We start from the raw sequence: 25,883 nt of genomic DNA on the forward strand, positions 1-25,883 counted from the left end.
GATTAATTTTAACTACTTCTCCTTAATTCTAATTTTCTGGTTTTTTTGAATAGTTTAATGAATTAACACAGTATCTTGTAGGAAACTTCTGCCGGGGTTGTTAGGCAGTGGCACTGCTAAACAGTTTGAGAGCAGCCCCCAATAGGCTAATACATCCGCAAGACTGTAACTTACCTGCATACTTTTAATCATGTTGTACGACAACGACTAGGCTTTAATATTATAAAATAAACCTCAATTTTCGCCAGCATTTAGATGGAAACAACGAAATAAAAATAATAAAAGGGGAGTTTGTATTTTGGAGTCAAGAAATCGTCGGTGCGTATCTGACAAACAATTAAGGAGCTACAATTGTACATATAATATCTTCAAGAAAATGACAATTCTGCCAATTAAGAATGCTGGTATAGGGTTGTTTTCATCGGTCATTGACGTCCTTGGCTTATTGCTCATTTCAGTACCACCCATGCGAAAAATAGCCGATAATGTCACTTTTTATCATCTTATCTACCAAAAATCCGAGCAAATGCATGTTTTCCTCGTATCTTCCATTCATGCCGGGCACACTGGCGGGAGCTAGCACGCAATATCATTGTTGGTATTTTGATCCTGGAAAATTTCCCTCCTGTAGGTAACTTGATGCTAAGACTGCTTTTAGGCTAGGCTGAAATTGTTTCTATTCCCAAGTTTGATCATTATTCATCAATATCACGTAAATTTTTATCAATTTATTATCAATCAATGTTGAGTTTATCAAGTAAATTGCATATTGATTTGCGATCACTTAAACGAGAAGTGACCAATTTGGTTTATATTTTAATGAAGTGTTGATGGATTAATTGTTAGATTTAGAATAAATTCAAAATGTCACAAATGAAAAAGTCACCAAATAATCATACAATTTACTCCGATTTGTAACAAGAGCTATTGCAAACGATGCAATAAAATATCAAAAGTTCATCATATTTGCATTAAAAAAAAGAAAAAGAAAAACTGATCAATGAAATTCTGCAAACTTCCATTTAAGTTCAACAACAGATTTCCCATGTCAATTAATACAAAAATATATTATTTATTAATGAGCAACGGGGGTACCTGCAGAAGAAGCATCCACAGTTGGCCCACTTGCCTAATTTTATTTTCTTCTTAAGAGCTGTCACTTTTCTCCAAAGAGCAGAACTATGCACATGTGATGCATCCACGTACAAAAGATTTTCAACCCTCTGCTAAAATTCTCCCTCTTGGCCTTGGATTCCTATAATACAACAGCCGTAGAAATATTCTCTCCTCTCTCCCTTTCTTCAAAAGTTGATGCAATATGTAGGGTTAATTTTTGTGTACACTGTACCCAAGCCCACCCTTTTGTTTTGGGCCAATGGGATTTTAATTATTTGAATAAGAAAGCAAATAAATATTAATAATAAAAAAAAAAGAATGTTTTCCACTATTCTGAGCTTTAGCTTAGCTGAGCATCAGATGGTCCATCACTGTCACTGAAAGGCGCAATTCATAATTAGCTGCAAAATAATATATGCAACAATTAAATTTTCAACAAGAAATTATTATGGAGAGAGAGAGAGAGAGAGAGAGAGAGATTTGATGGTGCAAGAGTATCAAAACAATTAAATACATTGCTAAGAAGAGCAAGATTGCAACCATTTGATTTTTTTTCTTTTATTTTTTTAATCTTCTGATCTGTTGGAATAGCAACATTATGGTGATGATAAATAAATATTATGATTTTGGTTACGATAACAACGGAACAACCATAGATTATTTAATTAATACAAAAATAATAATAATAATAATAATAATAATCTAAGTCGTCTCTTTTGTTTTTCTTATTGGTAGAGGAAATACAAGACAGGGTGGAGAAAGACAAAAATCAAAGAAGAAAATGAAGTTTGAGTACCCAACCTTAACCAAATAATATGACTAGAAATAATTAATTCTAATTTGTTCTTATAACTCAGTCAAATGATCTGGCAATGACTCACATTTTTAACATGCATTAAAATTTAATATTTAATTTTAATATAACTAATTCTATTGAATAAGCTATTCGGAGATCTACTTTAATTATTTATGAATAAACAAATGAATAAATATAAGTTACAAGGCGAAGGCCTATTGCATGTTCCATTAAATTGATACCCAAAAATAGCTTCCAAATTAATTTGATGAAACAATTAAGTATTCAGGGCTTGGCAATTTCTTTTATATATATATATATGTTGATAAATAAAAATTAGGTGGAATGGATAATTTCAGGGTCTAATCAACAATGTCAAAAATAATTAATCTGTGTTTGAAGAAGATTAAAAAAAAAAAAAAAAAGATTGAGTTGACTTTGTTTTTGTAACGAAAATATTTACACGAGTAGCTCTGCCGACACTAAAATAATCAATAAAAGGAATATGTTTTTGGCCTTATTTTATGAACAATATATGTACCTATATACATAAAAGGAGAGATAAAAAAAAAAATGCAATTGTTATTATAAGGATTGATGTTGTGAATGATTTTTAAATTATAATAAAATATTTAATTAATATTTTAATTAAATTTTTAATAAAATATTTAAATTAAAAATTTATTAATTAATATAATACTTATAAAATTATTTATACATTATATGTCATTATTTAAAATCAATCATATTAAAAACGAATATTATATTAATTAATAAATATCATATTAGATATTTTTAAAATTTAAATATTATATTAAATATTTTATTATAATTGAATGACTATTTAAAGCTATTAATCCTTTATTATAAACAGGAGAAGTGAAATAGGTAAATAAGACCATAGTATATTGGCGTTAGATAATTGACAATATAACTGTTTGTTGATTAAAAAACACATGATGGACTTGTTTTTTTTTATCTTAATTAATTTCATAATATAGAAACTCTTGATTTTATGAATATTTTTTAAATTGATTTAACTTTGGGTTATTGTAATTGGAGTTATCATAATACAAAAGTAATACTGCAATAGTATTAAGTTATTTTTTTTATTTAACCGTAAAGAACTTGTGAATTTTGTTCAAAACATCTTATTTTGGAACTTATCCAAATATTAAGTTATGTTTTAGTACTGTCTCAAAAGCTCTTTTCTTCTTGGTCTCTTTTGAAATGTTCTCCAATAAAGCATAAACCCTAACTCCTTTTTGGTCAATTCCCCAACTCTTCCACTTGGCAGCAATTTTGTCCTCTTCATTATTGAATGTGATTCACACCCCCCTTTAGCTCAGCATAAGCTGACGTCCTTTTTCTTTCTCTACTTTTCAACTCTCTTCTCTTTTCTCAAAAAAAAAAATCTCATTTCACAAGCCACAACCAGAAGATTTTCCATAAAAAACGCAAAATATAAAAAATACCGTTTGTCATTGCCATGCACCACCGTGGCATGGTGGGGCAACACTTGGCCCCACCACCCCAAAATATAAAAAGTACGAAAATCTGGGTCCCGCTACATTTTAAATTTCTCGGTAGCTAGTTTTTACGGTTATACGTACACATTGTAAGAGATTTTTTACAGTTCAACGACTTAACACAGTAGCAAAGTTTTCTGCATGTAAAAAGAAAAAAAAATGAAATGTAAATGCGGTAGATCTGCATGATTCGGTCTCTCCTTTCTCTTGCTCATCTGCTCTTGTCCGTGTGACTGTCTCCCTATCTCGTCCCCTTGTGTCTGTTAAGCGTTGAATTTTCATTAAGATTCTTTTCTTTCATATTCTCTCTCTATTAGAATTATTAGAAGCTTTTGATCAGACTCGTGTCACAGATCAACAACACCCAAAGTTTTCATTTTTATTTTTAACAGAGAGAGATTCGTTTGCAAAATTGGATCTCTCTTTCTTTCTCTCTCAGGGAAAGAATCAATCAATATACAGACACGGTCATACAAAAACAAACAACTATTTCTTTGTTTTTTTGGTTTAATACATAGTATTTTTATTATTCTTTTATTATAACAATTAACACCATATTTTATTTCTAGCTGCATTTCTATATTTGGTTCTCTAGCCCTCTCTCTCTCTCTCTCTCCCTAAAGCTGTGTTTTTGTTCATTGTATAATGTGAGGGTTGTTCCTTGTAATGGGTGCCTGAGAGAGAAACACAAAGAGAGAGAGAGAGAGAGAGAAATGGGGAGGTAAAGCTCGGTTCTTTATGAGTTTTTTGTGATGAAGGAGAAGGAGAGATAGCTATATTCAAGTGGGTTTCTCTTGCTTTTGAAGCTTTGAGTTCTGTTTGTTGTTCGGGTTGGGAGCTAGATGGATGCCAAAGGAAGACTCGTTGCTGGTTCTCACAACAGGAATGAGTTTATTCTCATCAATGCTGATGAGATTGCAAGAGTAAGTACCTTCAAAGTTTGCTGCTTCTTTTAGCTTTTTCTCACTGGCTATGGGCTACACCGATAGTGAAGGAATTTGGAGGAGTAAGAACTGGTATATGTGTTGTTTTGGGATCCTAAGTATCTGAAGCAGGTTTTTGGGACCACATTTTTGGACTTTGGTGAGGCTTATTTTTTAGTTCTGGTCGGTCGAGCGGCAAAAGTTTTTAGCCATGCTACTGTGGGCTGTTTTCTTTGGCCTGATAGAGTATCACATTCCATGAAAATTTCTTCTCTTCTGGTGTGTTCTTTTTTTTTTTTTTTTGGGGGGGGGGGGGGTATAGGTTTATATACAACCTAGATTCAACTGAACCAATTTTCATTATCTATTCCTTGCTATCCCAATTTCGTAATTTGCTTATAGTTTGTAGATCTCAGAGCTGGTAGATGCGTCCTATTCAGGCAATTAGCAATTATGGTTTTGCATAAATTTTGTTATTCAAACTATTAAAATAAGCTTATTAGTTGGGATTTTGGGTCGCTTAAAGTCTTTTGTCAGGTATTTTGAAAAGCAATTTTCATGATCTGGTAGCAATTGACATTGTTAGTTGTGTAACTATGACTTGTAGGTGACGTCTGTTAAAGAATTAAGTGGGCAGATTTGCCAGATCTGTGGGGATGAAATAGAGATTTCTGTTGATGGGGAACCATTTGTTGCCTGCAATGAGTGTGCATTCCCAGTATGCAGACCTTGCTATGAATATGAAAGAAGAGAGGGCAATCAAGCATGCCCTCAATGTAAAACGAGATACAAACGCATTAAAGGTGAACCTTGATAAGCTAATGTTTTATTAAAAACCCCATAGAGAGCAACTTTATAATAGTTTAAGCTAACAATGTGACCTATTCCAGGTTGCCCCCGTGTGGAAGGGGATGAAGAAGAGGATGGTGATGATGATTTGGAGAATGAGTTCGATATAGCATGCCATGATAGGAGAGATCCTCACCGTGTTGCTGCAGCCATGTTCTCTGCTCGACTCAATATAAATCGTAGTTCCCAACCTCATGTTTCAGGGATAAGCACCCCAGCTGAGCTGGATGCTGCTTCTGTTGCTACAGAGATCCCTCTCCTGACATATGGCGAAGAGGTAAATTGTTTTTGCAGTCAAAATTTTGTTCAACTATTACATTGGTTGGCTGACATATGTGGTTGATTCTTACTAATACAGGATGCTGGGATTTTCTCTGATAAGCATGCTCTTATCATTCCTTCCTTTATGAGTAGTGGAAAACGTGTCCATCCAATGCCAGTTCCTGATCCTTCCGTGACTTGTAAGTTATTTCATATCATGGGTTTGAAATGTATGAGACAGTGTAATTTAATTTCAAATGATTAATTGAAATACTTCTGAACTTGTTAGTTAATTTAAGATTATTTGTTGTAATTCTGTGAACTCTGCTCTGATTTACATGCCCATTCAGTCTATTTTATACGCTTAATATAGTTTCTTTGGTTGATATTGCAGTGTCACCCAGACCAATGGATCCTAGGAAAGATTTGGCAATGTATGGGTATGGAACTGTTGCATGGAAGGAAAGAATGGAGGAATGGAAGAAAAAACAGAATGAGAAACTCCAGGTGGTTAGGCATGAAGAAAATAATGGAGATGAGTTTGAGGATCCCGATTTGCCAATGTAGGTACATTTTACCACTCTGAAATTCTATATTTCTAGCTCTGAGTATGTTAAGTAAATAGAAGCTTGTTTCTGCAATTGTTTAATTGCTAGATTCCTCTTCTTCGTTATAATTAAAAGAATATAGCATTTGTCAATTGATTCAGGAGAGGACCTAGCTGCTTAAGCTAAAGCCCGAGTTGCTAATCATTAAGGGTGTTCATGGTTAAGTATATAAGCATAATCGTTGTTTTTCGCTTCTGCTAAAGCAAATTATTTTTTCCTCGCTTTCTTTTCTCATGAAAAGTGTCAATCTTTTATATGATTGCATTATCGAATTTTTGTTGGCTCTAAAGCTTGTATCCTCTTTACATATGTGTTACTTTAAAGTTCTGAGCAAATGAATGCACCATTTTTCTGTGTTGAAAAAGTTATTCAAACTGTTTCTCAGGTCTCCACATCAAAGATGGTAGTAATTAATATAAATTTCAATTGCCAATCACACTGTAGGCTAATTTTAGAGAAGCACTCGTACTCATTTAGACCTGCTTTTTTGCATTCACGATGACTTCAACTAAAAAAGTGAAATTTATGTGCTATTACAGGATGGATGAAGGCAGGCAGCCACTTTCAAGGAAACTACCAATCCCTTCTAGCAAGATAAATCCATACAGATTAATAATCCTACTCCGGCTTGCAATCCTGGGGTTATTTTTTCACTATAGAATTCTGCATCCTGTGAATGATGCTTATGTGCTCTGGCTTATTTCAGTCATCTGTGAAATATGGTTTGCTGTATCATGGATATTGGATCAGTTCCCCAAATGGTACCCAATTGAACGAGAAACATACCTTGATCGTTTATCATTGAGGTGATTTCATCTTTCTTGTCTCCCCTTCCCTTCCCCACTCTTGCTCTATAAGCATCTCAATTCCTCTCTCCTATTCTGACATTAAACATGTGTGCATGTCAGAGATTTATTTTTGCATAATCAGTTTTTCTTTTTCCTTCTCTTTAGGTACGAGAAAGAAGGGAAGCCATCTGAGCTAGCTTCTGTAGACATATTTGTGAGTACTGTTGATCCCATGAAAGAGCCACCACTTATCACTGCAAATACGGTTCTGTCTATCCTTTCTGTAGATTATCCAGTCGATAAAGTAGCCTGCTATGTCTCTGATGACGGGGCTGCCATGCTTACTTTTGAGGCTCTGTCTGAGACATCTGAATTTGCAAGAAAGTGGGTACCTTTTTGTAAGAAATTCAATATTGAACCGCGGGCTCCAGAGTGGTATTTTGCTCAGAAAGTTGATTATTTGAGAGATAAAGTAGATCCAACATTCGTTAGAGAACGCCGTGCCATGAAGGTTTGTAACTTTCCTCCTAATTTTAATATGTCTGCTGTTGGCAAGTGTCTGCCATTTGACTAGCATACCCTACATGCTACAAGAAGGAAGCAATTGTAGACCGAGAGATTGCATTACTTAAGCATAAAATTAGCAGCTAGATATGTTTTCTATTCGCATCTGGAAAAAGAAAACACTATTTCTTTATCAATGCACATGGCATTTTTAGTACACAAAAATGGTGTTTTGCATTGGTTTCAAGGAATGGTGTCTCATATCCAGCTTTGCTTATTTGTTGATATAGAGGGAATATGAAGAGTTCAAGGTTCGAATAAATGGCTTGGTTGCCATGGCACAAAAGGTTCCAGAGGAGGGTTGGACAATGCAGGATGGGACTCCATGGCCAGGAAACAATGTCAGGGATCATCCCGCAATGATCCAGGTGAAGTGTTTTCTTTGCATGCTGTTTGAGATTTGGTTCAGATGCTATCCATCCCCCAACTATTTCCAATATGCATCAACGTAAAAAAAGAAAAAAATGGGTACTTTTTGATATAGGTACTCCTTGGTCATGATGGTGTACGTGATATTGAAGGGAATGAATTACCTCGTCTAATTTATGTTTCTCGTGAAAAGAGACCAGGATTTGATCACCACAAAAAGGCTGGGGCCATGAATGCTTTGGTATATCTCTCTTTCTCTCTCTCTCAATGTATGCACACACAATACACAGCCTCTGCTTGGCATGTCCTCTGATCTGTCTGTTGTCTGATTTATCTAATAGTTAATAATTTTTGGCTGATTAATGAAGGTGCGCGTTTCTGCTATCATCTCCAATGCTCCTTTCCTACTGAATGTTGATTGTGATCACTATATAAACAACAGCAAGGCTCTTCGTGAAGCTATGTGCTTCATGATGGATCCTATTTCAGGAAAGAAAATCTGCTATGTCCAATTTCCTCAAAGGTTTGATGGCATTGATCGGCATGATAGATACTCAAATCGCAATGTTGTATTTTTTGATGTACGTAAAGATTTTGACAAAGTTTAATGTTGCTCACACAGATTTCTTCCTAAAAGGAACAGATGACATCTTTCTATTTTTCTGAAAATAGATTAACATGAAAGGACTGGATGGGATTCAAGGACCTATTTATGTTGGAACTGGATGCGTCTTCAGGAGGCAGGCACTCTATGGGTATGATGCCCCTGTCAAGAAAAAGCCTCCAAGAAGGACTTGCAATTGTTTGCCAAAATGGTGCTGCTGGTGCTGCTGCTGTTGCCGATCTAAAAAGAAGAATAGGAAAGCAAAGTCCAATGATAAGAAGAAAAACAACAAGGAGGTTTCAAAGCAGATACATGCACTAGAGAATATTGAGGAGGGAATTGAAGGTGAGGATTGTTTTCAAATTTATTTCCAGTATGCATCTGCAAGATCTCTTCCAGAATTTTCCTCAGGGAATGCAATCCCTTTCTTCGGTTGTAACTATCACGTATCTCGGAATAGTCCCCACTGCTGGCTTTCTGACCCCTTCTAAGTTTGTTGTATTTCCACTTATATTATCGTTAACCTAGAATCAATCCCCTATTTTATCGTTTTGGATACGTGCTCTCTTGCTTATTGTAGATTATGTTAGACCCTTATCACTTAAAGTACCATCATTACTTATTGCAGGTATAGAAAATGAAAAGTCATCCCTTATGCCACAAATCAAATTTGAGAAGAAATTTGGCCAATCACCAGTTTTCATTGCTTCAACACTTATGGAGGATGGAGGAGTTCCAAAAGGAGCAACTACTGCATCGCTCTTGAAAGAAGCCATCCATGTCATCAGCTGTAGTTATGAAGATAAGACAGACTGGGGGAAAGAAGTATGTAGAAACTATTCCGGACTTTTTTATAATTTATTATTAATTTGTGTCTTTTGAAGTTTCTTTTTTTTTTCTTTAAATTATTGAATTTCTATGGTGATGCTCATCAATGTCAATATTCATGCAGGTTGGGTGGATATATGGCTCTGTTACAGAGGATATATTAACAGGCTTCAAGATGCACTGCCATGGCTGGCGATCAGTGTACTGCATTCCTAAAAGGCCTGCATTTAAGGGCTCAGCTCCTATTAACCTCTCAGATCGTCTTCACCAAGTTCTACGGTGGGCTTTGGGATCTGTTGAAATTTTCTTGAGTAGGCATTGCCCAATATGGTATGGGTATGGCTGTGGATTAAAATCCTTGGAGCGCTTTTCTTACATAGCCTCAGTTGTTTACCCTTTGACATCAATTCCACTGCTCATTTATTGCACGCTGCCGGCTGTCTGTCTCCTTACTGGAAAGTTTATTGTCCCTGAGGTAATTCTGAGTGGCATATCTTTTTAACATGCATACTTCCTAATTATTTTGGGATCAATTAGTATAGAAAAAGCACTCAGTTAGGACTAGTGATTTAAAACAGTTTGTCGCTGATAGTATGACTGCTTATTATTAACATGCTTTTACAACGTTAAAGGAAAGCTCGTATGATGTGGATTTCATTTTTCTTTCCCATTTCTTTCTTTCTTTCTTTTTTTATTTCGTTTTTTTTTTGGGGGGTGGGGGTGTTTAAAATGCAAGCAAGAATTTTGTAATTATTATTATGCAATTTTTTTCTCATTTTTAATCTAAAAAACAGATTTGGGAGCGGAAATTCATCTTAGTGTATCGAAAATTACCAAGAATTGGAATGAGCATTATTAGAACATAATTTCATTGCTCTAATTATATCATGAATCTTCTTCAGCTAGAGATTTGTGGTACCAAAACCTGCAAGTGATGCATTCCATTTAGTTTGGAACCATACTAGCGAGTCTTGTATTGTGCAATCTATATTAACAATGCCCCTCTTTTGGCTGTAGGCTATAATATTATTAAAATTATTGCTAGATATACCATGGGAATTGCAAAGAAATTCATGTAACATTGATTTTTTTTTTTTTTGGTTGCACAGATTAGCAATTATGCCAGTATCCTTTTCATATCTCTCTTCATAGTCATTGCTGTGACTAGTATCCTCGAAATGCAGTGGGGAGGTGTTGGAATACATGACTGGTGGAGAAATGAGCAGTTCTGGGTGATTGGTGGTGTCTCATCGCACCTATTTGCACTCTTCCAGGGCCTGCTCAAGGTTTTAGCAGGTGTTAACACAAACTTCACTGTTACCTCAAAAGGAGGAGACGATGGAGAATTTTCTGAGCTGTACATATTCAAGTGGACATCTTTATTGGTTCCACCCATGACGCTGTTGATCATCAACATAATTGGAGTCATAGTTGGGATATCAGATGCCATCTCTAATGGATATGACTCATGGGGACCTCTATTTGGTAGACTGTTCTTTGCGTTCTGGGTCATTGTTCATCTTTACCCGTTCCTCAAGGGGTTGATGGGGAAACAAGACAGGCTTCCCACCATCATTGTGGTTTGGTCAATACTTTTAGCTTCTATTTTCTCTCTCTTATGGGCTCGAGTGAATCCATTTATATCAAAAGGAGGTATTGTTTTAGAAGTGTGCGGGTTGAACTGCGACTAAAACACAGAAGAGAAGAAAAAAGAACAAAGGGGAAGATTTAGATGTTTGGTGTTTCAAAAGGCTGTCTGAAAATTGCATAAATCGGCTGCGTTTTTGGTCGAAGATGAAGACATCCCGCCATGCGACATGGCTGCCGAGCAAAAGAGGAAAACATGTTGCTTGGTGTTTGTAGATACCTAGAACTGGGATCTATTGAGTTTTCCATTGATTTTTCGTTACATGTGGATTTTGTGGGTTGGAAAGTATTGAATTCATAAAGTCATTGTAATCTCCAAAGGAGAGAAAAAGAAAAATGTATATTCCCTTCTCAATAAGGGTCCTCACATAAATGCCACGAATTCTCTGCTCGAAACTTGGATTGCAATTCGTTGTGCTTTGTAGACTTTCTCCGTTGAGAAATTGCTTCAATATTAGTAACAAGCATCACCCAGTTATCCAGAATACCACTATGTAAAAAATGAAAATTGGCATTCGGTGCCCTTTTTTTTTTTTTTTTTTTTTTTGTAATTGTTATAAATTGAAACTGTGATAAAATCTTATCAACGAAATTTGTAAATGTTTTTTGAAGCATGCAGTTTATTCTGATCTTGGAATAAAAGAATCTCCTCACTTTAAATTTCTTAGTAAAAGAATAATAAAACCTTAAATCTACTAAATCAAAGTGACAAAAATATGCAAATTATTCGGCGCCAGCAAAACCTAAAATACTCCTAATCTTATTACTAAAAAAACACATTATACAGCTGATTTTACAAATTAAGGGTATCACTGGAAGTCACAGATCAAGGCTTCCCCAAACAATCAAAATAGACAACCAAATCAAATGTGCAAAAATATCTAGTTTGCACAATTTTACAAACAAGGCATGAGGTATGCTCAATTTAGTAGAAAAGTGGGTTACTGTGTCCATTCTCATGGAATGTCACTGTTCTAAAAAAAATAAAGAACCACAAAAAAAGATAGATCTAAATCTGTTACTTCCAGACAGGCGCAAGAGGCCGCCTTTTCGATGATGTTTTAGGTGTTGTTCTGTTGCCAATTCGCTCCCTCTTGGTGCTAGGCTCGTTCTCCCTCCTGTCATGCATTATCAGTCGCTTTGATGTTCTTTGAATCAAACTAGACTTGCTCTTGCTATTCATTATGGAAGAATTCAATTGCTTCAAAGACACACTGTTGCTCCCCTGCTTATTTGCAGTCACATTTTTCTTTTGAGATGATAGCAAATTTAGTTCGGACCCGAAGGCTTCTTCACTATCGACAACGGCGCAACAATCCAACATAAACTCAAGGAATTAGCTCTAGCTTGTTGCGTCAGCCCTCAATGCAAAGAATGAAATTATGCATGAAGCAATAGATGTTCTGTCTACCTCTACCAACTTCTGAATTCTTTAATAAAGGAGATTTATCTGCCACTGCTGCATCCAGCCCTGAGGCATCTTTCCTCAGCTCCATTGTTTCTTCAATATCTTCAGGACCATCCTTTTTCATTGAGAAATTTTTATCCTCAACATCTGATCTGGCGACATAATCCTCCTCTCTAATGTCAGTTGAATTGCAGTCTTTGATGGCATTTTCTAGAGCAGCATCATTACTGTCACCGGCCTTTGCATCTAGTTTTTTAACTTCATCTTCATCCTCAAAAAACAAACTCATCTCCACGTTGGTTAAGAGGTTTGATTCATCTGGATTCTCCAGATGTTTATGTTCTGTTCCATTATAATATCATCAGTGAATGCAAACTCTACTGTACTCTAAATGAGTGATTTCTTTTACAATCTATACTTGCAACGAAGGGAATGAGTACTTACCATCAGAAGTAGCACAAATTGAGGAAACGAAAGACCAATCTATAACCATCCCAGGTTTCACTGAAGAAACAATGTCCAGTTTACTGCAGCTACCAACTTCCCTGGAGTCACCAGCTATGTCATCAGGGAAGTGTAAGCCCTGTTGTTCCTCAGTCTCTAGCTCACAACTCTTCCTTTCATCCAAACATAGAGGCTGATTCACAACCAAACTGTCAATCATATCCATGAATGTGGCTGTTTCTATGGAACCTTCACAATTATCAGAGTTTGCTTCGGTTACATAACTAAAACCTCCAGTATTTATTTGGCACCCACCTCTTTCCTCCCTCGTAACTATATCGTGATCATGAAAAAGCAAATCCATTAATTAGAGTCACCTCCTTAAAAGGATGAAAATAAATCTAGAACCTGTGAGTATATAAAAGCTTAAGTCATATAAATTAAAAGGTTCAAACCAATTAACAACTATACCTTTGCAGTCAATAGAGATTTCAGTCCCATCCACATCATTGATGTCGTCCGTAACTTGTGGATGAAGTTCTTTTTCTGCTTTGCCACAGGAACAAGAAAGAGAAAAAACAAGAATCATCTCATTTGATACAAATGCAAAACAAAAAAGAAAAAAGGATGATTAAAAAACCATCTAATCTACTTTTGATGTAATATTAATTAAGAGTTGAAATTGCATCAAGTTAATATCCTATCAGCATTTAAGAGTTTGGCTTTATAAGTATAGAGACTCACAACATGACCCTAGAATACTCGAGGATAAAAGAGTTGTACCAATACTAATTTCGGGCTTGCTACCAGGTGTATCAGCATATGATGGGACATCTTCCTGTTTACCACCATGTAAAGATATCTGATGAGAAACAAATGTTTTTCCACCATCCTCGAGCCCTGCTTCTTCAACAGAGAGGGAAGCATCAAATTCTTTTGCTGCATCGCTATCATTTACATCAGGATCATCAAATTTTTTTCCAGATTGAGGATTGTTACTATTTAAAGTGCTCTCCAATGTGCCAACCTTCGAAATGTTATCCTCAATTATGCCAACAGTTGACGCAAAACCATCTAATCCAATGGAAGAGTTACAATCACGTTTGAGTCCAACCTCTTCAACTTGATCATCAAGATCACCATAGTTTGCCTTTTCAAATGTTAGCCCAGTTTCCACAGATGCATTTGGCATCTTTTCTAGAAATTCTGTACTCACCACCCAAAAATGTCGGTTTCTTGAAATGTTGTCTCTGTTTCATTCATATTGGTATCATACAACTCTGCATTCACCTTGCCACCGCTATGGTCAGCAAGCTCAACTTTCAGAACCGATATCGCTTTGCCACGTTTGAGTCCAACATCTGTTTCTTTACTCGCATTAATTCCAATGCTATCCATTGTTGCAGCAAAATCTTTAACGAAAGGATGATCCATAAATCTTTGGCCACTAGCATTCCTCTCTCCATCCACCAGGGCATGATCATGAGGTCTCATTGAAAAAGGTTCTGAAATAATAGGCGCAGTCGGTTCCTCTGATGGCAAAGCTTGTGTGGCATTACTAAAAGCCCCAACGTTGACTTCTCCATTGTCAGCACCTTGCTTCAATGCCAGCTGAGACAAAACATACGCTGGAGTTTCATTCCTCATATTCTTCCTATCCATGCAAACTGCCTTAGATTTTTCTTGCATGTCATTGCTGACTGGCAGACATCCGTTGAAGGGCAATTTCTCGATACAAATACCTGAAACAGTCAGAAACAAGAAAAGCACTTTTAAGTAAATAATCAGAGAAAAAGCATGCCGAAATAAAAGTTATCTCATTTTGTCTTTAGATATTTTGGTACTTAAGGACCTTGAGTGGATTTTTCTAAATTTTGTCATAGCACCATTTTTGGTAACTGGTGCAGTAAATTGATAAATTGCATGTCTTAAGCAAATAAAATGGATAAAATTCTTTGCTAAGAACACCCCGGCCTCCATTAGTGCAACCACATTTCTTCCTTTATTTGTATTTATTTATATGTCTTCATAAAAGCAAAATGATAGAAAACAAAAGTCTTGTCCAAAGAACCAGGACCAGAAAGAAAGAGATATCCAATTAAAAGTATCATCTACCACAGAATCAAGCAACAGTATGAAGGTTTTAAAAAAAAATTTATGGAAAATCTTAATATGCACTCACATTGTGGACAGACTTCACCATGAGAAGCACTTTCCAATATATCATTATCCTTTTCTTCTGATGAAACAGAATAAGTTCCTCGTCCATCTAAAGGTTCACAGATATTTTTCTCCTGTGTTTCACCAGAAATATTGTTAAAACTTCCATCTAAGACGTCGACTTTTTTATCTTTTGCACATTGATTGTCTGTACAGTCTGAAAGTGGACCACAAACACCATCCCCCCAAACTTTTCCTTCAGAACTTTCATCAAGAATCTTTTTTCCACTGAAAAACAATTCTTTTTCTCTATTTATTGTCTCTTGATGTTCATTTTCTTTATTCTTTTGCTGACCAGACATTCAATATCCTGCATTGCTCACAGCAATTTCAACTCTGTAAATTGTACCTGCAAGTACTAGGATGGAGATTCAATCAAACAACTGCCTTGATCTAATATAAACACTCTTACCAGCATTCAATACTCTGAAAAGTTAATAAATAGAAAGTGAAATGTAAAGGCACCTTGAACATCTTGGCTCCCTACTTCAGGTCTAAGTGGACTTATTAAAGTTTTATTGTGATCGCTCCAGCTCCATTGTGTTGCCATAATTGTTTTTTCACCAGTTTCAGCAGTAACAGTATGTATTTTGGAAGTGGCTTCACTCATTTCATTAATCTCAACTGAACTTTCAGTTTGTACCATTCCTTTTCCAGAAGAATCGTCAGTCTTGTTTCTTCTGCTTTCTTCAAGGAAACTTCAAACCCCTTTGTACCATAACTTTCGCAGAATTTATGAAAGTGATCCCAGAAAACTACATCCTGAACTGGTCCGGCAGCAGTTATGCTTGCATCTTTTAAGTGCATTGAACTCTGATCCTATTGAGCAGGACTTTTGTCATCTCCAACTTCAATTTTATCACTTTTGAAGTTAACATTTTCACACCTTGATGATTCCTCTAAGCCCAATGCTTTCTCCGGTTTCAACTCATTAGAAGTTTCACCTGCAAATTATCAACCACTAAGTGGTAAATAAAAAAAATGAACATGGTATGGTTCATAATTAAATCATAAATAAACTTACCTGCAAAATTTGTTTGATTGGCTGAAGAGCAAACATCAGCAGGGAAGGTTATCTCAGAACAAACCACTTTGTTAGCATTGTTTTCAAATTCAACCAAAGCATCATCAAGAGAACCTGTTTTATTCAAAGACAGACAAGGTTGATTTTTTATTTCACCCTAAATGGTATCATCCTGGATCAGTATCTCTTTGTTATCCTCCACCAAACTGGTTGCCACATCTTGATTGCGTATCTCACTTCCTGCAATGTTGACTGTATAATTTATCTTGAAGTGGAATGAAGAAAAAAAGATCAGAAATATTCTCACAGAATCATATGCTCTAAAATGCTTATAACTAAAGAAGAAAATGAATTTCACACACCTTAGCTTTGTGGTGGAGGTCCAAATGGAATTTTGTGGGAGGCAGTGTCACTACTTGAACTACATTTCATTTCTGTAATATTTGGTGTACCAATTATTGCATCCACAACATCAATCTCAGCTCTATATTCTTGCTTTTCAGTAGCCTTCACAAAACTTTCAGTGAGTGCAATTCCTTCCTCGTCAGAAAACTCAGTAGCACTTAGTTTTTCGGACTTCTTCAAGGGAATTTCTGACCCTCTCTTCAAACCAATACTTTCACCAAGTTCATTCAGGAGATCATTGAAAATTACCTCCTCAATTGAGTCAGCAACAGTCACATTGGCATCTTTTAATTGCACTTTTATCTGATCCTCCACAACTGGATTTCTACTTCAGCATCCATATTATAATTTATACAGTTCATGCTTTCAGATGGTTCTTCCATCTCCAATTCCTTTCAGCAGTTCTACATATCAAGCACAAATTGAGAAACTAAGAAATTTAACACTGCATAGTACATTTATAACATCAAAAGTACATAAACTCACTCACCTGCATGGTCTGCTCGGTTAGCAGAAGAGAAAACATCAGCTAGAGAAGTTATCCCAGGACAAACCGCTTTGCTACCATTGCTTTCAGAATCAACCATTTTCGGTGCAACCAAGTTAGAATCAACAGCACCTGTTCTATTGAAGAACGGACAAGACTGATATTTCATTTCACCCTCAAATTTATCATCATGGATCCTTATCTCTTCATCATGTTTCACCAATCCCGTATCCTCCTCATAAATTAATAAAGATTCATGATTACAGTGTACATTTTTTGGGTTCAGATCTTCACTCCTTTCATGATCTGACATCCCACTTCCTGCAGTGTCACCAACTTCAGCCCTGAATGTTTTATCTTCGACTGCAATGAAGACAAAAAGACCAAAAAAGCAATCCATGTATAATTATATGTTCTAAAAAGCTTCTAGCTAAAGAGAAAGGAAAGGATATTCACAGGATATTCACACACATTGGTTTCCTGGTGCAGGTCCACATGGAGTTTCTGGGACAGCAGTGTTGCTAGATGAGCTCTGCTGGATTTTGAAGATCTTTTGAGCATCAGTTTCAGCGGTAGCAATATGAAATTCAGTACTACTTTCTTGATTTTCAGTAGCCTGAAGAGAAATCTCTACTTGTGAAAATCCTTCTCTATTAGAAAAATTCATAGCAATCATTTCTCCAGCTTTCTTCCGGGTATTTTCAAATCCACTCTTCAAATCGCTTCTTTCACCAAATTCATTTCGGTTAAAAACTGCCTCCCCTACGGATTCAGCAGCTGTGACATTGGTATCTTTTAATTCCACTAAGATCTGAGCCTCTCCAAAAGGAGTTCTGCTATCATCAGCATTCACATTATCACTTGCAAAGTTAGTGTTTTCACCCTCTGGTGGCAATGTCTCCAATTCTTTCTTTGAGTTTAGGAAGGTGGAGGTTGCACCTGTGCACAGTGAACAAGTAACAAAATTAACATAATACAGTTTCTTATGAAGTCAAAACTGGATACACTTTCTTTAATCTCTTTGAAAGAAATGTTTCATTAGCAGATCTAGGTATTGTATTTTCAACAGCCAAGGAAATTAGGAATAGTCAAACAAATGAAGTCATAAAATGAATAAACATCATTTATGGATTAACTTTTGGGAAACAAAAACCATAATAGAACGAGCGGAATTTGGGAGTATGGCCCACCTTGGCTTTCAGCTGGAAAGGTTATCTCAGAAGAATCCACCATGTGACTAACATTGCTTTCAAATTTTAGGCGTTTGGGGTCTGAGCAATTAGCATCATCCAATAAACATGTTGTATTGACAGACTGGCTTGGCATACAATTCACTTCACTCCCAACATTGCCGCCATGGACTAATTTCTCTATGTCATCTCCCATTAAATTGCTTTCTTTCTCATAAACAAACATTGTTTTGTGAGCAGACTGCTTCATTTCTTTGTCTATCGAAGGGCCTACCAACTTCATAGATGTTGAAATCAGAGTTTCCTCCATATTTCCAGCAGAATCCTTGCATTCTTCCATGTAAAGAAATAGAGGAGTGGCCTCTGCAAATCTGCACTTCGTCTTTGCTCCAGAATTCCCCCTCAGTCCCTTTCTCCTTTTGTTAGAGCATCCTTCAGCATTCTTGACAGCCTGTTTGCTGACGTTCAAGTCAAAATCGTTTTTGTTCCCTGCACCTTCTTCTACAACTAACTCATCCTTTCCAGCTGGTAATTCTACAGAAGCTTGAAGATTCTCAGTAAGTGAAGCTTCCTCTTTTATAATCGTCATTCTAGATTTTCTTTACGGCTTCTTTTCAACAACTTTGGCAGTTGGATTAGGAGGAGCAACAGAGGCACTTATAGAAGTAATGCAATTGGATCTTCTTTGGGGTTTATCTGTTATGGGATGATGCTCAAGAACAGAAGTTTTTTCTTCTTTCACAATAGGCTTTTGCGTTAGTTGCTCCATTCCATGGTCATTTTTGGCAACATCAATTGGATCTTCTTTAGGTTTTCCTGAGCAACTATATCTAGAAGAATTTCGAGTGGACTTTCTTTGTAATTCTTCAGTCATGCCTTTCCCTAAAAGCGATGATTTTAACTGCTGCATTTTACCAATATCTTCCTTATTTGCCGACTTTGCATCAGCTAGAGCAGGAGCATTAAGAATTACAGGCTTGCGTCTGCTCCTCCTCAAGGAGGCTTGGTCTCGTGAAGTAAAGGCATACTTGGCCCTCTCAATCTCTCCACTATATTCCAGAATTGGCTTCAATTCAGTAGTCCTATTTCGTTTTCTGGTCTCCTTTTTCAAAAATTCTTCCGTATTTCCCCTCTTACCACTCTGAGGTACAACAGATTTTGGCCTGGAAGGATATCTCCTTAAACATTCCGGAGGTTCCTCTAGCGCAATATTTTTTTCAGATTGCTCCTGAACCTTTGTTACCTGAGTTTCATTTTTCACTGATGTAGCACTTTTGGCACAATCTTTCTCTGCATTACGTTTTGATCGCCTCGAAGGTTTCTCTGCTTCAGCACCTCCTACAGCAAGTAAACTGCTTTCAGCACTCATCCTTTGAAGCGCAGCATTCTGTCTCAAAGCATTTTTCCCTCTACCTCTCTGAGGCTGTTTGAGTTGAAGAACTTCTTCACATCCTTCCTGTACCCCAACTATTTTAACTTCACTTTTTACCGTTAAAGCTACATCTTTAGATTTTACCCTTGACTGCCGCGTCACCCTAGAAACAACTTCAACCTTTTCCACTTCACTACTCAATGCCACAGACTGGTCTTCCTTTCTAGCATTCCTCGTTGATTGCTTGGGGCCATTTTTGGATTTCGCATCCTCAGGAGCATCACTCTCTTCAGAACTTTCGTCCAACAAACGAACCTCATCACATCTTTTACCCTTCCTTATCTTCTTTGAATCTTCCTGAGTCACATTCTTCCTCCTTCGTAACTGCCTCCCACTTAACCCACCAGTAACTTTATCATGACAATTCTTGACATCTTCTCTCCGAACCATTTCTAACACCTCAGATTTGCCAGTATTAGTCACCTCAGCATCTTTAGTTTTCATGCCTCCTCTCCCTCTCTTTCTCCCAACAGGGGGCGAAAAAACCATATTTACGTCATCTTCAACTGCATTTTGTACTCTACACCTTGTTACTCTAACATGGCAGTCCTCAACTTTCCTAACATCTTCACTATTTGGAGCATTTTCAATTACCTAGGCAGCATTCTCGGACAACATTTGCTTCCTAGACCTTCTTCCAGGCTGCCGATAGACACAAACCTCGTATTCGAAGGTTTGGTTTTCAGGACTAAACCTCACTTTCTTTGCCTTCATTTTAACAACCTTAGCTTCATTTTCACGACCTATTTCTTCCGGATTAGTGCTCAACGTTTCTAATGAAATGGGTTCTTCATTTTCCTTGTTCAAAACAGATAACGAAAATAAAACTAAGAACAGAGTTATGAATATAATAATTGAATTTAACCAATGTACCACAGAGTGGTTATTTTACACTTGATTTTATAAATAAATATATATATATATCTCCAAATGTAAAATTAATTAATGAAATAAACATATTTCGTTAAAAATAATCAAATGTAATATCAATTCAAACATATTTTGTTTGTCCATAAAATTGAAATTTTCATATCAGTTAAACAGTTCAAAAATATTATTTGTTTTAAATTGTTATTATTTTATTTTGCTTCATAGAAAGCAAATAATAAAAATAAAAAATAAAAAGAGAGTTTAAATTTCCAATGCTTAAGACGCAATAAAGCAGAGAAACAAATTCCATGACTAAAATTTAGAATTTAATGCTGGCTGTTACTTTTTTTTTTTTTTCAAAAAGAAAGAAACTCACAAAATTTCTTCTTTACTTAATCTAAAAAAATAAAATGCAGAAAATTAATAGAAAAAAAAAAAACAACGGAAAGCTGTTCACATTATCGAATTTTGAACTTAGATCGATTCGATTTCCAATTGACAGCCAAACGTGCAGAAGAAGTTTATTGAAAAAAAAAAAAAACTTAAAAAAGAAAAGCATACAATTAGAGAGAAGGTACCTTAAAAATGGAAGCCAACCATCTGCCATTTCACGGTTGGTTAAATTTGCAGGGACGCCATGCTTTTTACTCAACGTCTGCAGTTCTTTTCTCTTCATACCATGAAATTCCATCTCGTAATAATATTATTAATAATGAAAAAAGGAGATCTAATGGAAATTCAAGTAAAAGAACAAAAATCCATTTATGTTCTCTCAGAAAGCTGCTGAAGAAGAATTATAGCGACAGAGATTTTCAGCACAGGGAAATGTTCGTAATTTGGCAATGAGATGTTGGGGCTGGCTTTTTTAATTCAAAAAGGGCAGTTTTGGCGCTCTTGTAAAAGTTTGAAGGAGGTGACCGTAAGATACTTTATCCACTTGCTCAGTTTAGTTGAAGTCTTATGGTACTCGCTATTACTGCTCGATAGGTTGCGTGTTTTAGGGGTATAATTGTAAACTCAGTTTAAGAGTGGAAGTTGGCTTGGTGGTCCCGAGATTGCTGAGCTCTGTTTTGAATGATGTAGCGAGTGGGATTTGAACTTTGAAGAATTACCTTATCGGATAAGACCTTGTTACTGTTGCCACGTGGAGGAATCTCTTTGCTTGGCAAATATGTTGGTTAATCAATAGAAAAAGTCACTGAAAAAAGTCACAGGTAAAAGTTCATTTAGGACCTAATATTTGAGTATATTTTAATTAAAGATATTATTTTTTATTTAGTTCGATTTGAGATTAAATATTTTTAAGTGAGTTCCAAAATAGAATTTCGTAATGAAAGTATGATGCACGTGCTTTTAAAGTTCAATATTTATTGTTAAGGTTTTTTCATCAATAAAAATATTATTTCTTTCAAAATTTTCAAACCAAAAAGATTAACAAAGTTAAATATTTTCAAAAAAAAAAACCCAAAATCAAATCATTTTAAAAATAGTTTTTCAAACATTTCCTTTACTTTTGCAATTGCCGTTGCTTTTGAATCCAAGTTTTTGTTGCTTCCCTTCTTGTTTCTTCACTTTTTGTCTCTTTAAAGTTTGAATCTCACATTTTTTTATATATTTTTGTGGGTGTTTGGATGTCAAGTAAGTATGAGAAAATGAAAAAAAAAAAAAGGTTAATTTAAAAAAAGAAAATAATATGTTTGATCTTTTAAATAGCAGTCATTTTTTGCCAAAATGAAAGCTTTTCTTCTCTCTTTGGATCCAAAAATACTCCCTTCAATAATAATTGCCAGCATCGAAGGCTCAATCAAAATTATTCATTCGGGTAATTTTAACTTCTTATTTTATTCGATTAGAAAGAGAATATTGGCTTTTGCTTCCTTTTCAAATCTAAGTTCTCTTCTTGCTTCCTTTTCGTTTTCTTTTTTTTTTTTTTGTTCTACTTTTAGTGATTTTTATTTGTTTAATATCTGACAAAGGTTTAATCCTCTTTATGCATAAATTTTAAATTTTTTTTTCTTATTTGGAATTTGACCCTTTTTAGAGGAGGTTTTTTTTTTAAATAATCTTCCTTGAATTTTTTTTTTTTTTTTTTTTTTGGGTTTGGCTTTGTTTTTTAAAGTTGATTCTTTGAGATTTATTATATAAGATAATTTTATTTTTGGATTTAGAGTTTTTTGATATATTTTATAGGTGTTTGGATGTTGAGAAATGATGGGAAAAGAAAAAGAAAATGATGGGTTAAGCTTGGAAAAAAAGATAATTTCTTAGGATTTTTTACTTAATTATTTTTGAGTGTTTGATTGTCGAGAAAATCTAGGAAAATTAGAGAAAATTTGAAAAAAAAAAAATGAGAGAAAATGATTGTTGTGTTTTGGCTCAAATAACAATTTTGTCCTTATTTTTCTACTATCATTCTATTTTAATGCATGTGTATTACATAGAATGACAAAATCCTATTTTAGTTTAACTAGAAAATGTTTAATTATACATTGAACCAAATTAAAGATGATATCTTTAATTAAAAAAAGTCCAAACGTTATATTTTAAATTGAACATTTAGCCAAAATCATATAAAAACACATACAGGGCATTTCGTTAGGTCAAAGTAATTTTTTTCTCTAATACTCTTATTTTTTGTAATTCGATTCTTTAATTTGGTTCATGGGAATATGATTATTTAGGTTTTTTAAAATTTTTTACAGTATCAAAAAACGGAAAGTATGAGGAATAAAGAATTTTTCTCTTCTTAGGTTTTTTATCCAAAGGGAAATTTTTTTTTTTCATATTTACCCTCATTCAATTACATTTTCAGATTATATAAACAACGTTATTTACCTAAGAAATGTAGTAATTTTTTATAAAATATTATGAAAATAATATTTTTTAATATATTTAAATAAAGATAATATTTTTAATATAGTACTATTGAAATCATCTCAAAAGTTATGATTAAAAACATAATATTTGTTAAAAAATGAAAAAAAATATTTTTCATAATTCAATGAAGATGATGTTACTAAAATAAAAAATGTGGTCTTTATTAAAAATATGAAAAAAATATATTTTTTAGAATTTAACAAAGGTGACATTTTTAAGATAAAAAATGTAGTTTAAAAAAAACGATATTTTTAAGATAAAAATGCAATTTTTATTGTAAATATGAAAACATATTTTTCAAAATTCAACAAAAACAATGTTTCTTAAATCAAAAACATAGTTTTTATTTAAAAGACAATCTTTCTAAGATAAAAATACATTCTTTTTTGAAAACATGAAAAAATATATTTTTAAGAATTCAACAAAGACATCATTTTTAAGATAAAAAATGCAGTCTTTATTAAAAAAGATGACGCTTTTAAGGAAAAAAAATACAATTTCTATTGAAAACATGAAAAAATATATTTTTTTCAAAAATAAAAGACGACATTTCTACAATAAAAATATAATTTTTGTTGAAAAGATAATATTTTTAAGAAAATAATGCAATTTTTGTTGAAAACATAAAAAATATATTTTTCATATTCAATAAAAACAATATTTCTAAGATAAAAATGTAATTTTTTTTAAAAGACAGTTTACTTCTATTGTTGATTGCATATCATGGTTTGTTGGATTTGTTGATCTGGCTTTTGTTTTTTTGTCATTTAAAAAAAAATTTGATGTTTTCTTATCTTTTTCTAATTTTTATATTTTATTTTTTTTAGATTTTAAAAATATTGAAAATAAAATTAAAAATAAAAGAAATAAAAATCAAAAGAAATAAATAAAATAAGGATAAAGAAAAGAAAATGAATAATACAATTTATGTTGGACTCAAAATCCAATTTAAGATTAAAATCTAATTTGTCAAATTAAAGTCTAATTAATAATTTAAATGCCCAAAAAATTTATCTAAATGTGAAAAAAAAAATCATGATTAAGTTCAAAATTTATCTAATATGATTATGACTCCACCAATTTGCATTGAAAAAGATTTTTTGTATATATCTTAAGTTAAACTCTAAATTTAATAATTAATTAATATATAGGGATCCAATTTGAAAACATTAAAATATAGGAACTAATTCTACATTTTGATAAAACTACAAAGATGGACTATACAATTTGAAAAAAGTTAACATAGAAAACATGGTAACTTGGCAAAAACTTTTGCCATGTCATATTTTTTACCATATCATCATAAAAAATTTGACTTGTCAACAAAGTTAATGATCATGTAAGCAAAAAATATCACGTTAGAAAAGTCAAATGTCACGTCAAATTTTAATAAAAAAGTTTGATCTATTAACAATTTGACTAAATTCAATAATTAATTAATATATAGTAATTTAATTTAAACACATTAAGGGAAATTGATTAATTCCAAAATTTGATTAAAGTAGAGGGACAGCTAGTATTATTTGACTATTTACGTTTTATCTCTTCCTAACTCTTTTTTTTATGGGTGTTTATAATTTGGTTTTAATTGAATTAATCGATTGAATCGAATTAATCAAGTTAATAAGTCAGTTACCGAATTAATTTTGGTCGATTATTGAAAACGATTTTAGAGAAATTTCAATTTTCAGTTAATTTGGTTAAAAAGCTGAATTAACTGAAATATTATAAAACATATATATATAACTAAAAATATATGAAAATTTCCATTTCATTTCAAGTTATTAGAGTTTTAACTTAATATTTTGGTGTTTGAATATTTTTGTTGAATGATTTTATTTAATTTATTTCACATATGAGAAAATAAAATTTTAAAATATAATTTAACTTAATGTATTTTATTATTCGATTAATTGAAAAAAATTAACCGACTGATCAAATAAATTTTGGTAGGCTGATTTTTTAAATTAAAAAATTCAGTTCAGTTAATGAAAATAAAATAACATAATTTGGTTAATTTGGTATTGGGTAATTCAGTTCGAAATTAACCAAACTGATCAAATGAACACCCCATGCTTCATTTTCATCAAAAGAATAGGTATCTTTCCATTCTTTTTCTATTTTTTATAATTGAAAATTTATTATTTAATCTACTTATTTCAATTCTACTATAATAATTTCTTAATATCTATAGTCTTCAAATTATACATACTAGGTTATCGATCTACACTTCGTCACGAAAGTAAAATAATGTAATATACTTATAATTTAATTGCAGAATTAAAATAAGTTGGAAGAATAATCTATTTTAGAATAGCAAACTGAACCTTGAACGCTGTGAGTTACAAACAATAGTTAATAACTAACTTAATAACCCTGTTACAAATTTTATAAAAAATTTCAAGTAAAAAGTTAGTAACGGGAATAAACAATGCTCATAAAAATTCCATTGATCTGTTTTGATTTCTTTTAATTTTTCTTTCATTTTATCATCATATTGCTCAACTAATCAAATGCTTGTAAAACTAAGCAACCAAGAACAATTTAATGAGAAATCTGAAAAGAGTATATATATTATAAACAAAAATTAAACATAAGATTTATTATCAACTGTAGTGAAATAGAAAGCAGACAGTAGCAGTTT

At 33.6% G+C, this 25,883-nt stretch overlaps 3 protein-coding genes and 1 long non-coding RNA gene across 5 annotated transcripts; 1 reads left to right on the plus strand and 3 right to left on the minus strand.

Moving 5' to 3' along the window:
- Window positions 1-276: 276 nt before the first annotated feature.
- Window positions 277-1,567, minus strand: LOC149520492 (uncharacterized). Its single transcript, XR_016343068.1, has 2 exons — window positions 1,096-1,567; window positions 277-676 (listed from the first exon to the last, which is right to left on the minus strand). It is a non-coding gene; the product is annotated as an uncharacterized LOC149520492 (long non-coding RNA).
- A 2,546-nt stretch (window positions 1,568-4,113) lies between these two features.
- On the plus strand, window positions 4,114-11,365 carry LOC111312181 (cellulose synthase A catalytic subunit 2 [UDP-forming]-like). Of its 2 annotated transcripts, none has more exons than XM_022912218.2 (14): window positions 4,114-4,364; window positions 4,972-5,167; window positions 5,255-5,490; window positions 5,572-5,674; window positions 5,869-6,037; window positions 6,622-6,888; window positions 7,036-7,381; window positions 7,665-7,802; window positions 7,919-8,044; window positions 8,172-8,384; window positions 8,476-8,752; window positions 9,036-9,232; window positions 9,360-9,710; window positions 10,345-11,365. In XM_022912218.2, exons 1-14 carry the CDS (start codon window positions 4,284-4,286, stop codon window positions 10,924-10,926), a joined length of 3,282 nt encoding a protein of 1,093 aa, XP_022767953.1. In that variant the 5' UTR covers window positions 4,114-4,283; the 3' UTR covers window positions 10,927-11,365. The 2 variants fall into 2 exon arrangements, with proteins under 2 accessions (XP_022767953.1, XP_089619706.1); XM_089763580.1 differs by having other exon boundaries at window positions 5,869-6,041; window positions 10,345-11,290.
- Window positions 11,366-11,780: 415 nt separating this feature from the next.
- On the minus strand, window positions 11,781-21,053 carry LOC149520493 (uncharacterized). The gene is given in 18 exon segments (XM_089744560.1): window positions 11,781-12,209; window positions 14,025-14,476; window positions 14,917-15,028; window positions 15,278-15,303; window positions 15,420-15,652; window positions 15,841-15,898; window positions 15,979-16,092; window positions 16,186-16,243; window positions 16,345-16,708; window positions 16,792-16,828; window positions 16,874-17,233; window positions 17,342-17,852; window positions 18,035-18,518; window positions 18,666-19,826; window positions 19,939-19,967; window positions 19,970-20,290; window positions 20,941-20,960; window positions 20,963-21,053. Coding segments are annotated over 18 exon segments (4,740 nt in total). The 3' UTR covers window positions 11,781-11,900.
- On the minus strand, window positions 12,093-15,299 carry LOC149520494 (uncharacterized). Its single transcript, XM_089763585.1, has 5 exons — window positions 14,917-15,299; window positions 13,518-14,476; window positions 13,206-13,280; window positions 12,735-13,067; window positions 12,093-12,632 (listed from the first exon to the last, which is right to left on the minus strand). The coding sequence occupies exons 2-5, from the start codon at window positions 13,924-13,926 to the stop codon at window positions 12,238-12,240; spliced, it is 1,212 nt and encodes a 403-aa protein (XP_089619711.1). The 5' UTR covers window positions 13,927-14,476; window positions 14,917-15,299; the 3' UTR covers window positions 12,093-12,237.
- Window positions 21,054-25,883: the final 4,830 nt, after the last annotated feature.

Source organism: Durio zibethinus, chromosome 1 (genome assembly GCF_047325235.1).
Source record: "Durio zibethinus cultivar Kanyao isolate XHJ-2024 chromosome 1, ASM4732523v1, whole genome shotgun sequence".
Classification (NCBI taxonomy): Eukaryota; Viridiplantae; Streptophyta; class Magnoliopsida; order Malvales; family Malvaceae; genus Durio; species Durio zibethinus.

Excerpts from the sequence above, each read along its gene's own strand:
- LOC111312181 (XM_022912218.2), top strand. The coding sequence starts at position 4,284 with ATGGATGCCAAAGGAAGACTCGTTGCTGGTTCTCACAACAGGAATGAG. Across the intron at positions 7,382-7,664 it reads GAGAACGCCGTGCCATGAAG|AGGGAATATGAAGAGTTCAA; the intron begins GTTTGTAACTTT and ends TTGTTGATATAG. Across the intron at positions 8,045-8,171 it reads CTGGGGCCATGAATGCTTTG|GTGCGCGTTTCTGCTATCAT; the intron begins GTATATCTCTCT and ends TGATTAATGAAG.
- LOC149520494 (XM_089763585.1), bottom strand. The coding sequence starts at position 13,926 with ATGCCAAATGCATCTGTGGAAACTGGGCTAACATTTGAAAAGGCAAAC. Across the intron at positions 13,068-13,205 it reads AATCTCTATTGACTGCAAAG|TTACGAGGGAGGAAAGAGGT; the intron begins GTATAGTTGTTA and ends ATCACGATATAG. Across the intron at positions 12,633-12,734 it reads AATTTGTGCTACTTCTGATG|AACATAAACATCTGGAGAAT; the intron begins GTAAGTACTCAT and ends ATAATGGAACAG.